Source organism: Sesamum indicum, linkage group LG4 (genome assembly GCF_026168435.1).
Source record: "Sesamum indicum cultivar Baizhima isolate 11 linkage group LG4, ASM2616843v1, whole genome shotgun sequence".
NCBI classification, from domain to species: domain Eukaryota; kingdom Viridiplantae; phylum Streptophyta; class Magnoliopsida; order Lamiales; family Pedaliaceae; genus Sesamum; species Sesamum indicum.
In genome coordinates, this window is record NC_142660.1 from 11,083,034 (window position 1) to 11,096,482 (window position 13,449).

The 13,449-nt window shown below is 39.2% G+C and overlaps 3 protein-coding genes across 4 annotated transcripts; 1 reads left to right on the forward strand and 2 right to left on the reverse strand.

Moving 5' to 3' along the window:
- Positions 1-326: 326 nt before the first annotated feature.
- Positions 327-6,025, reverse strand: TOZ (Transducin family protein / WD-40 repeat family protein). The gene is made up of 14 exons (XM_011077476.3): positions 5,675-6,025; positions 5,252-5,434; positions 4,978-5,127; positions 4,402-4,619; positions 3,853-4,138; positions 3,492-3,626; positions 3,225-3,343; positions 2,859-3,015; positions 2,441-2,687; positions 2,278-2,354; positions 1,647-1,766; positions 1,208-1,338; positions 954-1,128; positions 327-869 (listed from the first exon to the last, which is right to left on the reverse strand). Exons 1-14 carry the CDS (start codon positions 5,972-5,974, stop codon positions 555-557), a joined length of 2,613 nt encoding a protein of 870 aa, XP_011075778.1. The 5' UTR covers positions 5,975-6,025; the 3' UTR covers positions 327-554.
- Positions 6,026-6,125: 100 nt separating this feature from the next.
- ITPK1 (Inositol 1,3,4-trisphosphate 5/6-kinase family protein) lies at positions 6,126-7,696 on the forward strand. Its single transcript, XM_011077477.3, has 2 exons — positions 6,126-7,127; positions 7,228-7,696. The coding sequence occupies exons 1-2, from the start codon at positions 6,264-6,266 to the stop codon at positions 7,270-7,272; spliced, it is 909 nt and encodes a 302-aa protein (XP_011075779.1). The 5' UTR covers positions 6,126-6,263; the 3' UTR covers positions 7,273-7,696.
- A 1,662-nt stretch (positions 7,697-9,358) lies between these two features.
- On the reverse strand, positions 9,359-13,258 carry LOC105160206 (Acyl-CoA N-acyltransferases (NAT) superfamily protein). Of its 2 annotated transcripts, none has more exons than XM_020693222.2 (7): positions 12,933-13,186; positions 12,241-12,325; positions 11,447-11,672; positions 11,222-11,366; positions 10,914-11,013; positions 10,589-10,817; positions 9,359-9,756 (listed from the first exon to the last, which is right to left on the reverse strand). In XM_020693222.2, exons 3-7 carry the CDS (start codon positions 11,551-11,553, stop codon positions 9,570-9,572), a joined length of 768 nt encoding a protein of 255 aa, XP_020548881.1. In that variant the 5' UTR covers positions 11,554-11,672; positions 12,241-12,325; positions 12,933-13,186; the 3' UTR covers positions 9,359-9,569. The 2 variants fall into 2 exon arrangements, with proteins under 2 accessions (XP_020548881.1, XP_088735866.1); XM_088879740.1 differs by lacking the exon at positions 9,359-9,756 and adding an exon at positions 10,066-10,271 and having other exon boundaries at positions 12,933-13,258.
- Between the last annotated feature and the right edge of the window lie 191 nt (positions 13,259-13,449).

The window sequence follows — 13,449 nt, forward strand, 5'->3', positions numbered from 1 at the left end:
TGGGGTCGGGGTAGAAAGTGAGACGTGTGTTGTGGGTGCGAGGGGGTAGAAAGACAAACATGTGTGCTGTGGGTGACAGGGAGATGACGATGATGATAGCAGGAATAATACAGAAATAAGATCTAGCTTTTCTTAACCCTTTTCCAGTTCCAGTTCAACTAACCCCTTCCCTTTCAATTCCCCGATTTATCATTTCGCATAGCATATAAATAAGATCATGTTGAATTATATTAGGTGGTCCGAGATGGAACATTTCTTTTCACTTGGATGCCCATATTTCTACTCAGACAAACCCACCACACCCCACAAAACCCACCCCCATCCAATTCCAATACAAATAACAAATACCTTCTCTCTTTCATTTACAAATTTACATGCAACTTTCTTCATTTCCTATTATACTTTGTCACAACCCCCCATCACTTTCCTACGTTTCATCTTTTATAAAATATAACATAATCTCTAAAATTTCCAAGTCAAAAACACATACTTTCGATTAAACAATCACAAGGCCATCATCAATCTGCGGACCCTAAACTCAAATCTATTGTGTATTACGCTCGTGTTGATATAGGCGCTGCAGCGCTTATGTAAGCCACCTTTGTCTTTTTCTGTTTCCTATCTTGGGATTTATGCGATTTCCTCTTCTTTCTTGACATATCTTTAGTTTCCATCTTATCCTGCTCTGATGACCTCTCTTCTTCTTCAGCCTGCCTTGACTCTGTCTCCTTCTTTTCGGGTTCAATAACAGACATTCCTGTCAGGGCATAGTCCAAAAGGTATGTGCTTCTTTCCAACCTATCTATTCTACTAAAATGCCTTTGTGAATATGGAATAAGCCCTTCAAGCACTTCTCCCATACCCTTCATCTGTAAAACAACAATTCATCATATGAAATTTCATTATGCGTAACCAAGTCAAAGAGCAAGCTAACAGAGCCACCCCGCAAGTACCTCAACAATCTCTGTAGGAGGAAGGATGCTAAATACACGATACAGCACGCATTGTGCAGTATGACACAGTTTTGGTTTTGTATTCCATTCTCTTATATATTCCAAAAGTAGATGAAGCTCCTCCTTTCCAAGTGGAGTAAGAGCCTTTTCAATCTCAACATTCGCATCCGTCCTCCTGTAAAGATCTCAAAGTTGAACCCAACAATTTACAAAGGTAACAAGCTTCAATTGCTGCAATAAGAACACCATCTCACCTGCCAAGCTCACTAAATAACTCAAAAAGTTTGTGTGGTCTACGAAGTTCAAATGCAAGTTGGATGGCTCTAGTGTAGTCAGCATCTAATACAGCATTTTCTAGTTCTTGCCCTCTCAAGACGCCTTCCTCCTGCACCAGTATTATGTTAATGTGACAGGCTATCCCTGAAGAACACAATAATAGATTCCGAGAGCTCTACTATCACTCAAAAAACAGAAACTCAAAAGAACAAAATATAAAACAAACCTAAACAGGTGAGACACAAAGCTCATCATTTAAAACAAAACTGTTCACGGGAATGTCACATGTTGCATGCGTGCATGTATGTCTCAAATTAAAACAGAAAGTGTGTCCGTGTAGCCAGATGACAATACTGCGCCCGACACGTTTTATTGGTACCAAGAAAATAAATTCAGACTGATAATGAGATGCCTCACTTCTTTGCGAAAGGCTTCCTCTTTATCTGCAGCTGTAGAGTCGTGCCACAAATTGATAACTGCATCACCACCACCTGTTGCAAGCATTTCCGTCTGCTTTCCAATAGCCAGCGCCCATATCTGCAGAACAGAGTATAAGCAGAGGAAAATACACTGATCTAGGACTAGGGACTAGATAACATTGGATGATGATAAACAATTTTCAAATTGATTCTTAGAAATCTGATTAACACATAAACATAGTATTTATACGACACTACAACTTCAAAGAAAATTTGGGATCAACAAGTTATCAGTATCTAAATAGTGGTAGCTCAATATTTTACCATTTAACAGCATAAACAAAATGCAAAGAGGTATTGAATCTAAACGCTTAAGCTAGACAAGGGCAATTTAGTATTTGATGTCTCCACCACAATCTGTGTAGGCCAAATCATTTTTTAAGGCCATGCACGTTGAGTTCTATTTAATCATTGGTTGGTGAGACTTGAATCAAGGATCTCCCATTGAACGAACTCTAATCATATAGTCCAACTGCCCCATCAGAAGCTAAGCTACTAGAAATGACAAGCATTTAACATTCAATGTTAGATAAAAAAAAGGCCCATCAAGATACATAGTTATCCATCACCTTGTCTTCATGCTGATCATAAGTAGCCAGGCACTCGTTGGTCTTGACAGTCCACAGTTTCACCAAGCCATCAGCACCTAATAATGGAATCAAATCTATTAGGTCCAAAAGTTAAATACATCAAAGAAATCAAAGCAGGTCAGAGATTAACAGGCTAAATTACCACAAGAAACAAACTGAGTCCCCCGCGTAACAAATGAAGCCCTAATGACACTTGATGTGTGCCCTTCAAATGTCTTTAGACAAGAACCATCAGAGATTGCCCATATTTTAATTGTCTTATCACCGGAGGCTGTAATGACACATTGGTCCACTGGAGAAAACTCCACAGACCAAATTCCCCTCTTATGTCCTTTAAGCACAACCATAGAAACGAGGTCCGGGAGCCTCCATATGCATGCCGTGCGGTCCTGAATATTGGTGGATTAAAGAAAGCTTAATGGATAACTCGCAAGACATAACCTGTAACTCGCCGTCATAGTTTTATCTCTTTATATTTCGCCTTCTCAGATTGGTCAGCAATTGCCTAGTGGTAGATGTTGCAATAGCAACTGAACACAAGTGGTTTGTAATTCACTCACCTGGGAGCCACTGCAAACAAGGCTATCATTGGGGGCAATAGCGACCGAGTTTATATCTTTGTCATGGGCTGCTACTACGGCCTTTGCTTTCAAGCTGTAAACTTCTTCAATGTCATCTGAAATTCCATCTAAGCTCCACACTTTCAGGGTACGATCACTGAGCACATATAACCAAAAGAGAATTTTCAGAGACAGATGATGTTATCACCAAGAAGAAATAATAGCGTAAGTTACAAGTCAATTATCAGTGCCTCCAAGATCATACAGGTAAGAAACTTTCTCCACGTCAGATACCCAGAGAAACAAACATATTAAAGTGATTACAAACAAAGACACCTCTAGTTTCTGAAATTCTGATAAACTTACCTGCTGGCACTGACAAAGAAGTTGCGGTTTTTCTTTGAGAAGGCAACAGCACCAACAGCTCCCATGTGACCTATGCCAACTCCAATGCAGCGTCTGCTACGGGATTCCCACAATCTGACCTGTGAAGATAATATAATTAGATCTAAACAAGAAATCTTAAAAACAAGAATGCACATGCAGTAATAACTCTGGCTGAAGCTGAAATCAATACTAAAAACAGATATCTACAAACAAAAGAGAGCACCACTGTATCAGCGTATAACTCACAGTGTTGTCTTTGCTTCCTGTAACAATGAGTGAGTTTCCAGAACTTGGCACACAGGTATCAAGGCATAGAACTACATCAGTATGGCCAGTCAATACGTACGAACATGACATTGATGCCAGGTCGTATACTCGTACCTACAAGTATATGAAACAAAATAAAGCTCAAGCTTATAAAAAAATAAAAACACAATCAACAAAAATAATTGAAACACACTGACATATAGTTAGCTGAAGGGTTCCCTAATCATAAATTAGGTCATAGCATATCAACAGATGCTATGTTGGAAAATCAATCAATGTTTATTTCTCACTGAATTATACATGAATTCTGACAAGATTCATATGATTCACAACAGATTACCTGTTCAACACTTGTAGCAACTGCAAGGAATTTTTCTTCTTCACCCAGAAACTTCATATCTGCAATCTCTTCATTATATCCAATAAGCCTTTTTCGCAGCACCAAGTTCAGACTGTGATCAGCATCTTTCGCCAAATCATAGATAAGAAACTGCTGATCAGCTGTAGCGCAGAGCAACCCTTGGCCTAATGGCAGCATCACAGCAGAGGTAAAACCTCTTTTGACCTCTTCTTTGTCTGAGCTGACAGTCAAATCTGAAGATTTCTGCTCAAACAGGAGCACCGCCCTGTTTGCAGAGAAATTATTACTAATATTTATTGAAACGCCAGGAAAGGATGAACATACAGACTTCTCAATTAAGAGATGGTTATAATGATTAGGGCCAAATAGTTCGGCCACCCATTAACTGAATTCATGATGGCGCAACTCCAAAAGAGTTTATCTCAGAAAATGCAGGAAGGGTCAGAGAACTATGTACTCTACCTAAATGTAACACACTCTCTCACTTGATGAAAATTTTGAAGTATTTGAGAACTAAAGATGACCTACCCATCTGAACTCCATATCCTCACAATCCCTCGTTCACCAACTGTTATAAATTGAATAAATGATGAACTGATCTTCTTCTTCCCATGTTTCTGAGTAAATGATGACAAACATGAAGAAAAAGGGGATGCTGAATCAAATAAGCACACAGCTTCTAGCGCCTCATATGTTGGCACAGTAGTCACACAGCTGTAATCATGTAGGTTCCATATATTTACCACCTGAAATGGCATTCAATATTAGCATGTGGCTGATATAGTAAAATATATATCAATGTGAGTATATATATATATTACAGGAAAAATGAAGGACAAACTAACAAGTTGTTGTCTAGAACTAGCACTTCCAGCGTGTCAAACAATGTTGGCACGCAACTTTAGTGACTACATTTTACATATTACTCCGGATGGTACAGATTTTTACACATAGACAAACTCAAGTTCTGTCCGATGACCCCACAAGTGAAAAGTGTATTCAACTTTAAGCTCACTGCAATTAAATTCTTTTTGCCCTGATCTTGTATATTGTTTTGTCAGTAATCAGAGGAACATATGCACAGTGGAACACTTGGAAGGGTACCTTATCTCGTCCGGCAGTGAGCAAGGTCCATCCGTCTTCAGATATAGCCATGGAAGTAACTGTTGATTGATGCTTTTCTAGTGTGGCAACACACTTTTTGCTTGTAAGACTCCACACCCTAACAGTGGCATCATCACCACCTGAGAAAAGCTGTAAATAATGAAAAACTCTAAGCTTAATTCAAACTAAATTTCCCAGCAATGATTGGCAACTGAAGAATGAAAAAATAAAAACACATTGAGCAATGCTTTTCTTTTCAGGTAAAAGAACTCACAATCAACCGATTTGGGTCAGGGTGGAAAAGAATAGTGGTGACCACCCCTTTATGCCCCTTGAAATAATGGGTACAGAAGCCTCCATCCACATCCCAAACCTGCACTTTCTTATCAGCTCCTGCTGTTGCCAGCAATCCTCCTGATGCGTGACAAGCCATTCGCATGACTGGCCCCTCATGCCCCTATGGGAGTAGAAAACTTTTCAGTAGGAAAAAAGAAAAAGAAAAAGAAATATATATGACTAAACAAAGATATGAGGCAGTGGTTTGGAAGCACAGAAGTGAGGTGAGGCAATTTGAAGATGGAAAAGAACCAAGTCAAAAAATTTGGAAAGAAATATTTGTAATTCCAATTGGAAAGGGTCAAGTCCTTAATAAGTGATGGAATGAAAATATGATTATTAGAGTAAAGAAAAAAAGAACCTTCCAGGAGCGGAGGCATTTGAGGGAAGAGAGATCCCAGACACGAATTTGGCGGGTGTGGCTGGCGGAGAAGAGAAAGTGGTCATCAGGGGTTAGAAGAAGGGCGGTAACAGGCTCAGAATCGCCTTGAATGGTGGATTTGATGGAGGCGTTGGAGGAATCAACGATGTTGATGGTGTCGGCGCATGCGCAGACGAGGAAAGAGGCGTCAGAGGAGAGGGCGTAGGGGCCACCGGAATAGAATTGGCGGAGGGACTGAACGCAAGTGTAGTTGGTCTTGAGAGAAAGAGCGGAGGCCATGAAGACAAGTGAGGTTTAGGGTTTAGGACTTGAATGAGGAGGGGGAGCACATACTTAAATAATAAAATATAAAAATGATTATTTCAAAAAATAAAATTAATTATGGATTGAAAATTGCCTTTTTATTTTTGTATAAACAAGAAATTGAAGAGATGACAGAGAATAAGGAATAGAGGAGAGGAGAGGCTACTCCCTACTCCCTACTGCTTTTGTAATAATCACAAGACATTCCCTTTTTTCTTTCTTTCTCATATTCCATTTCTCCTTCTTCTTCTTCTTCTTCTCTCCGATGTCTGACTCTGACCAAAAAGGCCAAGCCGGCAGCAGCAGCAGCCGCCCCCCATACCGCATCGCTTACGCTCTCTCACCCAAGAAAGTTGAGAGCTTCATTCAGCCCTCCCTCCTCCACCTCACCCACCAACGTGGTATTCACCTCTTTCCCCTCCACCTCTCCAAACCCTTACTTGATCAACCCCCCTTCGATTGTCTCATTCACAAACTCTCCCACCCTGATTGGATCCATCAATTGCTCCTCTTCCTCTCCCACCATCCCCACATCCCTGTTATCGATCATCCCCACGACATCCACCGCCTCCACAATCGTATTACAATGCTCCAAGTTGTCAACCACCTCAATCTCACTTCTACCCAACTCTCACTTTCTATTCCCAACCAGCTTTTCCTCGACACTCCTCAATCCTTACTCCACACCCTCGCTTCTAAACACATCCAATTTCCACTCATTGCTAAGCCTCTCCTCGCCGATGGAACCGCCGCCTCTCATCAAATGTCCTTGGTTTTTAATGAGGAGGGTCTGCGAGCCTTGAGCTTAAACCCCCCCTTTGTGTTGCAGGAGTTTGTCAACCATGGAGGCGTCATTTTCAAAGTTTACGTGGCCGGTCGCCACATTCAGTGTGTCAAGAGGAAGTCATTGCCCGACATTTCTGAGGACAAATTGGGTGTCTCCGAGAATTTGTTGCCGTTTTCCCAGATATCTAATCTCACTGCTCAGGAACAGACTGATCAAAGTGTTGCCAAGCTAATGGAGGAGGCTGAGTTGCCCCCCTCCAGTTTTGTGAATGAAGTAGCTACTCAATTGAGGCAGGCGTTGAACTTGAACCTGTTTAACTTTGATATGATAAGGGATAGTAAGGTGGGAGGCAGATTTCTTGTGATTGATATTAATTACTTTCCAGGTTATGCAAAGATGCCGGATTATGAGACAATTTTGACTGATTTTTTCCTTGACATAGTGCAACAGAATCAGAGTGAGGTTTCTAATAACTGTGAGTCAGTAGTGTAGCTGAACCGTTCTGGCACTCTTGGTTAAACCTTATGACCAGACAGTATGGGATAATAACACTGACAATTTCCATTGGGTTCATCTTGGTTGATGGCGTGCCCAAATCTGCCTCAAGTTTTCAAGATAGAAGGTGACTCATGTGATTAACACATGTTCAGACAATCCCCTCACCAGAAGCTGATTGTATGTCTTCACATTCTGCAGAACTTGGTCCTTTTACTGTTTTTGAATTCAAGACCGCAATAAAAGCAACATGTTTTCATGCCCGCATAAGGGTAAATTGCTAAAGTTGTCGGCTGTTGATGCTTTGTAACCCCGCTCCAATTCATAATTTGGTTGCCTTTTTTTCAATTCGAGACTTTGGGTTTGTAATACTTACTAACTTCAATATTTCAAGCTGTTCCTTGTTAAATTATTCATCTCAGTTGTTGCCATTTTAAGTATAATTATGGTGGTAAACCGTAGAAGTGGTTCTTATTCCAAGATATTTAGGAGGAATTGCTTTCCTTAGCATTCTAATGGGGGTGCTAGTTTGTCCAGGTTTTCTGGCAATGTAAGAGAAATTGGAATTGTTAAGAATGGAGAGGGTGGGTTGGGCAAGGAATTGAACTAAAATAATCTTATGTTTGGCTTTTGAGAAGGTAGCGCCCGTCCATCCACTTGTGCAAGCCACTAGGAAGTGTTAGGAAGGCAGTAGCTTTTTTTTTTAGTAAAACCACCCAGGGGTGGGGGAGTTTTTCGGGGTCCCCATCTTTCTTTATTAAATAAAGTGAGCCAAATTTACAACGGGGAGTACTAACTTCCTAATATTATCCAGAGAACTATAAATAATGAGTATTACTCCCTCATGTTTAACTTCATTTTGAAGGACCTAAGTATGCCAAAGGACCAGAAGGGATAATGTTTCTGACATAGTCCTGAGGTTGGTTTCTCTGCTTTCAGGCCTGAAGGAATAAGATCATATTGTCTGTTCTAGGAAGGATGAGCTGGAATAGGTTTGCAAAATACTGCCAAACTTTAGAAACTATCTTATTATTGAGGAACAAGTGAGTGACAGTTTCTTCTTCAGAGAAGCAGCACCAACATCTAGATACAATGGGGATCCCTTTTTGTTTGAGCCTATTTTCCACAGGAACCCAGTTGTTGAGTAACCTCCACATAAAGATTGAAATTGTTGGTCTAATCCTGGGGGACCAGATGTTTCTGAAGATGTTCAGTGCTGGTTTTTGATCCCTCATATAATCCCAAGCTGCTTTCGTGGTAAAGAGGCTATTCTAGGGCAACTTCCAGTGCATGTGGTCAAGCTGGTCTGGAGTGAACGGAATTTGAAGGATCACTTCCATGACGTGCTGGGGAGTGTCCTGTTTCAGCTTATCAATATCCCACTCGGAGTTTTTCCAATACCAGTTTGCCTTTGTGTTAGGACATCCATATATTTGTAGAAGTGTTTGAAGAGGTCATTGCTTTGAGGGGGTGCTGATATAGACAACCTCTGATATGTTTTTCTTCTTTATGACACTCCAATGTACTACATACCTGATCAATTAGGAAGCTATTTCTGCCGCCAAACGCAAACCCAAACCCAAAAGATTCACAGGTAGAATTTATCATGCATGCCAAGGGAAATTCAGTTATGGATAACAAAATCCAAACAAGTTGTCGGGATCTTCTTGAATGTTTTCTCTATGTACACTTCACTTGGGATATACCATTATCTTATTTGGTATCATAAGCTACTTATTAGTATACATATCCATCTGGAGGGGCCTCGGCGTTATGTCTCCATCCTTAGAATTAATTGATTTTATGTTTACAAGAGGATAACAATTTATCTCATGAAAGGTTAGCTGGTTAATATTAAGCTAAGTCACCAAAAATTATAACTCTCCACGTGATAAAAGAAATCAGTTCCTTAAGGAAAGAATCTAGAGTTAAGATCAGCGATAATTTGGCAGCCACCAGTTAAAAATGCATTTAACTGGCTACGAGAAATTTACAATCTCTGTGGGTTATAGATCATGCATTAGAGACTGTACAAAAGTCTCAAATAAGTTGGTCCGGTCGGACCCATATATATGGCATAAGAAACATATATCTTCTTTGCTTTCAGTATTTAACAAGTATAAAACTCTCTCATTGTATACAACAAACAAACTGTGTCCATGCCAACAACCACCAATATAGCCGATACTGTCAATGATATTACATTATTTCTGTAAGGCACGCTAAGTTAAACTGGTAAAGGTTAGTATAGAGAGTATAGATGCACGCTCTCCTTATCTTTCACTGTTCTCAGACAAACGTACACCTAGAGACCTCACCCGTACTCATTCTTTTGTTCTGCACTGTAGGTAGAAGGCAACCCGATTCTTTACATTTGGGCCATTTGGAAATCTTCCTTTCTTCATTTTTCCACAGCTTTGCAGCCACAGATTTAAATCCACTCTTTGCAAAAGTAACAAATAATGCTACAAGTTCTCTACAAAAATGCAAGGAAGACTTTATTAGTATTAATATTTAACGGTTTGTTGTGCAAATTAGAATTTAGAACTACAAGAGAGAACCTTTGCTGTACATATCCCATGTAGGAATACAAGATTTAGCAATAGTATATCCTCACAAGTTTAAGGAGAAGACATTGTGCATCCGCTAGCTAAAAAATAACAGAGATAATAAATTCGTGTAAAAGATTATCTGCACCATGCAGATCAAACAAAAACCACAAAACAATCTCACGATTGATCAGAAAACTTCCACAAATACTGACCAGAAATAACGCATTCATGTAATGAACATAACATCTACCAAGTATGAACCTACACCCACAAACACAATCAGGGCAAAAAAATTGTGTCTCAAACAATGGTCCAAAAATTTCCTTTTCCTTAAGAACAACTTTTTTAACAGTTTTCAGCATTTACATCTGAAAATCTTCAGTCCGTGTCTCTCTTCACTAGACAAGAAAGATGTGTCCTTTTGTCAGAAACCAAAAGCCTGAAAATTGAAATTTGCTATGAGATACAGTCCATGTACCTTCGTCTACCACCAGTAATACAAACTATTAGTAGTATCTGCTGCTACAAAATTACTGCCAGAGGCAGCATCACTATTCTGAGAAATATTTCTCACCAAAATTCAGAATCCACTAGCAAGCCAGTATGACTGCCCGTGCTAACAATATTTATTAGTTATCTTTATTGTGTTTTCAGAAATTAGACAAAAATCAGGAACATGAACTTAGGAGCACTGGATTCTTCATGAAACTGTTGCAAAGTAATGTTAGAATGTTGCATATGGACTGTTTCACTTACAGGGGTGAGCAAGGAGATCGACCACCATTCACATAGTAGACGAACAAGTATGAGTCGTAATGCTGCCCATTGATAAAATAGAAATTGTACAGCCTCCGTACGCACTGGAAGGACATTTTCTTGTACAAAAGCATGGCGGAATTATTGTATGAGATCACATGTAGATAAACAGCACGGCAGGTTGAAAGATTTGAGGCATACTTTATAACCTCATGGATTAACGCACTAGCTGAAAATCCAAGATCAGAGAATATTCAGCACAAGAACTGTTCCACTGAACTTATATTTTCCATAAAGTAGTACGCCATGAAAACAAATAACTTGCCTATCCCCAGATTTCTGTGGGATTCTACAACTCCCAGTGTTAAGATGTAGACTAACGTTTGATCTGTTTTTGATGAGTCAAAGCTGAGAAGATCTTCTATCTGCAAGAAAAGAGCAGTTTAATTGGGGAAAAAAAGACCTTGTAAGGACAATAAATTGTAAGAAATTTAGTTCAATTGGAAGTGAATTCTTCAAAAGGAAATAAATTCCCATAAGCAGCAACGGCTCTGTGAAAGAAAGACAAGGCATTCATGTCATTGGTAGGTCCACATGTAACAGCTAATTACCACCAAGTCCGTCAAGGCTCACCTCACTTTCTTTTGCTGAAACAATTCTTGCAGTAATAAATCCAATAAGTTCGTCACTCTGTGTATTAGGCCGACTTCGATCAACAGCTCCCCAGGACACAATATCATGGCCATTGACCACATTGTGGAAGAACTCAGATTCATACCTGAAGGATCACTGAATGGTTCTTAGCAAAATCAAACAACCATCTAAACCGTTCGATGAGAGACAAGAGGAGATTCTGACCTTATGGGAAACAGCTCGCTGTGAAGCTTCTCAAGCACCACCAAATCAGATGGTCTTATGGGCCTGTAAGCTATAATTGGGCGGCAGGGAACTTTGAGATTTACCATTGAAGAAAATAGAGTCAATCCCCAAAACGTATCTGATACACTTGGAAGTTATGCAAGCCAATAGTGTCTTCCATTCACACAACATTAGCCACAGCAGCCATGCAGCCTTGGAAATCCTACTAAAGAATTTTAGTCTTCATTAGATCTTACTAAGAATTATAAGCATTGGCAGAAAAGAACAGAGAAGTCGGTCTAATTAGTTTAAGTCTCTCATAAATTATATTATCCTACGATCTGCAAGAAGAGAGTTAGAAACTGGAGTAAAACAAACCGATTGCTGCAGAATTTGGTTTTTCATGCTATATGTTCCGACTTCATAGGAAGCTTTTACAGAAAGTATTCAATATTAATGACTGTTTAACATAATCATCAAGTGGAACAGCTGTGAAATTTCAGAGATCGAATTGAATGTGGAGCTAGTAGTGAATCTAGTTTCTTTTATCTCTAGGACCATACGTTAACTAGATAAAACTATTTCGTTAATGGTTATAGGCCACTTTTCTCAGAAAATAGAATTCAGCATTAAATATTGAGTTGGATGAGCTGTAGAAGATGGTTGAGATGGGAGTTCCTTATCAAGCTATATATAGATGCCCAAGCATACAGGTACACAACGTAGGATAACGGCAATCCCTACAAGATGTTGCTATCTGAATTGGACAAAACCAACCATAACATGAACATTACCGGAAAAACTCAGGATAGCAATTGGGGGCGACCAGAATAAGGTGAAAATCCCTTGTAACAATTTAATAATGAAAGCCAATTATGCCTGCAAAATCCACAGGACATTCGTAAAACTAAAATAATATACGCACATCCTCCATATAATTGTACTTTTATCAAATAGAAGAGTCAGAGACAGAATATTACTGCCAACCTTCATCCTTTGTAACCCCAAAAAAGAATGAAAGAAAGAAATAAGTGGCAAGACTATAACATGAGTGTGTGAATATATTTATAACAGACAAAAATTGCTTCCAAGCGATGCCTTTCTGAAAAAAGAGATTATAAAGCTATAACATAGAAGCAGCTTACAAAAACTAGTACAAGTTTTAAAGTCCCAAAGGGTGTTTGGAAGAAATCCGAATTGAAGGAAATCAAGATCTTTACACTGAAAGTCAGGTGTATCCACAAAATTATGATGAAGCTGGGAAATATGGAATTCACGAATATTGCATCTAATTCTACTGCAAGATAAAAAGAGAAAACAGGTATGGAAGTGGGGCGGGGCAGTAGAGCTTAAGCTTAAAATTTTACTGGAGATATGACAGAAAGAAGAAGAAGAATGGGGATCCTTGATTGATTGCCAAAGGTTAGGGAAAAGAAATGAAAAATTGGAAAAGGAATGGGGAAATGAAAGTTAAGGTGGTACATACCTGTTAACGTCGTCGTGAGTGGCATAGATGGAAGAAAGAGTGCAGAAGAGAAAGGAAGCTTGATATCACTTATCACATGATCTAATCGAATCTAATCTAATTCATTCGGGGGGAATTGGGAATTTGGAATTGGGAATTGAGAATTGGGAATTGGAAGTGGGGAACTCTAATCTATTATCCCTCTCTGCCTCTCTCCCTCTCTCCTTCTTCTTCTTCTTCTTCTTGAATTGTCTAATCTAATAATAATAATAATGAATGATTATAGAGACAGTTGCGTTTATGGAAAGAGTCGCTGGAGATGTTTTGCTGGTCATAGCGACTTTAGTTTCTTCTAATATATAAGTAGTAATGGTATCTAGTCTGTTGCGTTGTGTTGTGTTGAGTGTTGACCCACATATCATCAACTCAACCTCAACACACCCAAATCACTATCAACACTTTTCCATCTTGTTTTAAGTAAATTATTAATAACGCTCTCCAACAATTATTATTAATAAAGAAACAAAACAACATATCC

Bases quoted from the DNA above. Each gene is read 5' to 3' on its own strand.
- TOZ (XM_011077476.3), bottom strand. From the start codon at position 5,974: ATGGCCTCCGCTCTTTCTCTCAAGACCAACTACACTTGCGTTCAGTCC. The intron at 4,620-4,977 runs GTACCCTTCCAA...ATGCCATTTCAG, and splicing joins TCACTGCCGGACGAGATAAG to GTGGTAAATATATGGAACCT. The intron at 2,355-2,440 runs GTAATTTAGCCT...TTCCATTATTAG, and splicing joins GACTCAGTTTGTTTCTTGTG to GTGCTGATGGCTTGGTGAAA.
- ITPK1 (XM_011077477.3), top strand. From the start codon at position 6,264: ATGTCTGACTCTGACCAAAAAGGCCAAGCCGGCAGCAGCAGCAGCCGC. The intron at 7,128-7,227 runs GTGGGAGGCAGA...TCCTTGACATAG, and splicing joins ATATGATAAGGGATAGTAAG to TGCAACAGAATCAGAGTGAG.
- LOC105160206 (XM_020693222.2), bottom strand. From the start codon at position 11,553: ATGGTAAATCTCAAAGTTCCCTGCCGCCCAATTATAGCTTACAGGCCC. The intron at 11,367-11,446 runs GTCAGAATCTCC...GTGATCCTTCAG, and splicing joins AGCGAGCTGTTTCCCATAAG to GTATGAATCTGAGTTCTTCC. The intron at 11,014-11,221 runs GTGAGCCTTGAC...CTTTTCTTGCAG, and splicing joins TTTCAGCAAAAGAAAGTGAG to ATAGAAGATCTTCTCAGCTT.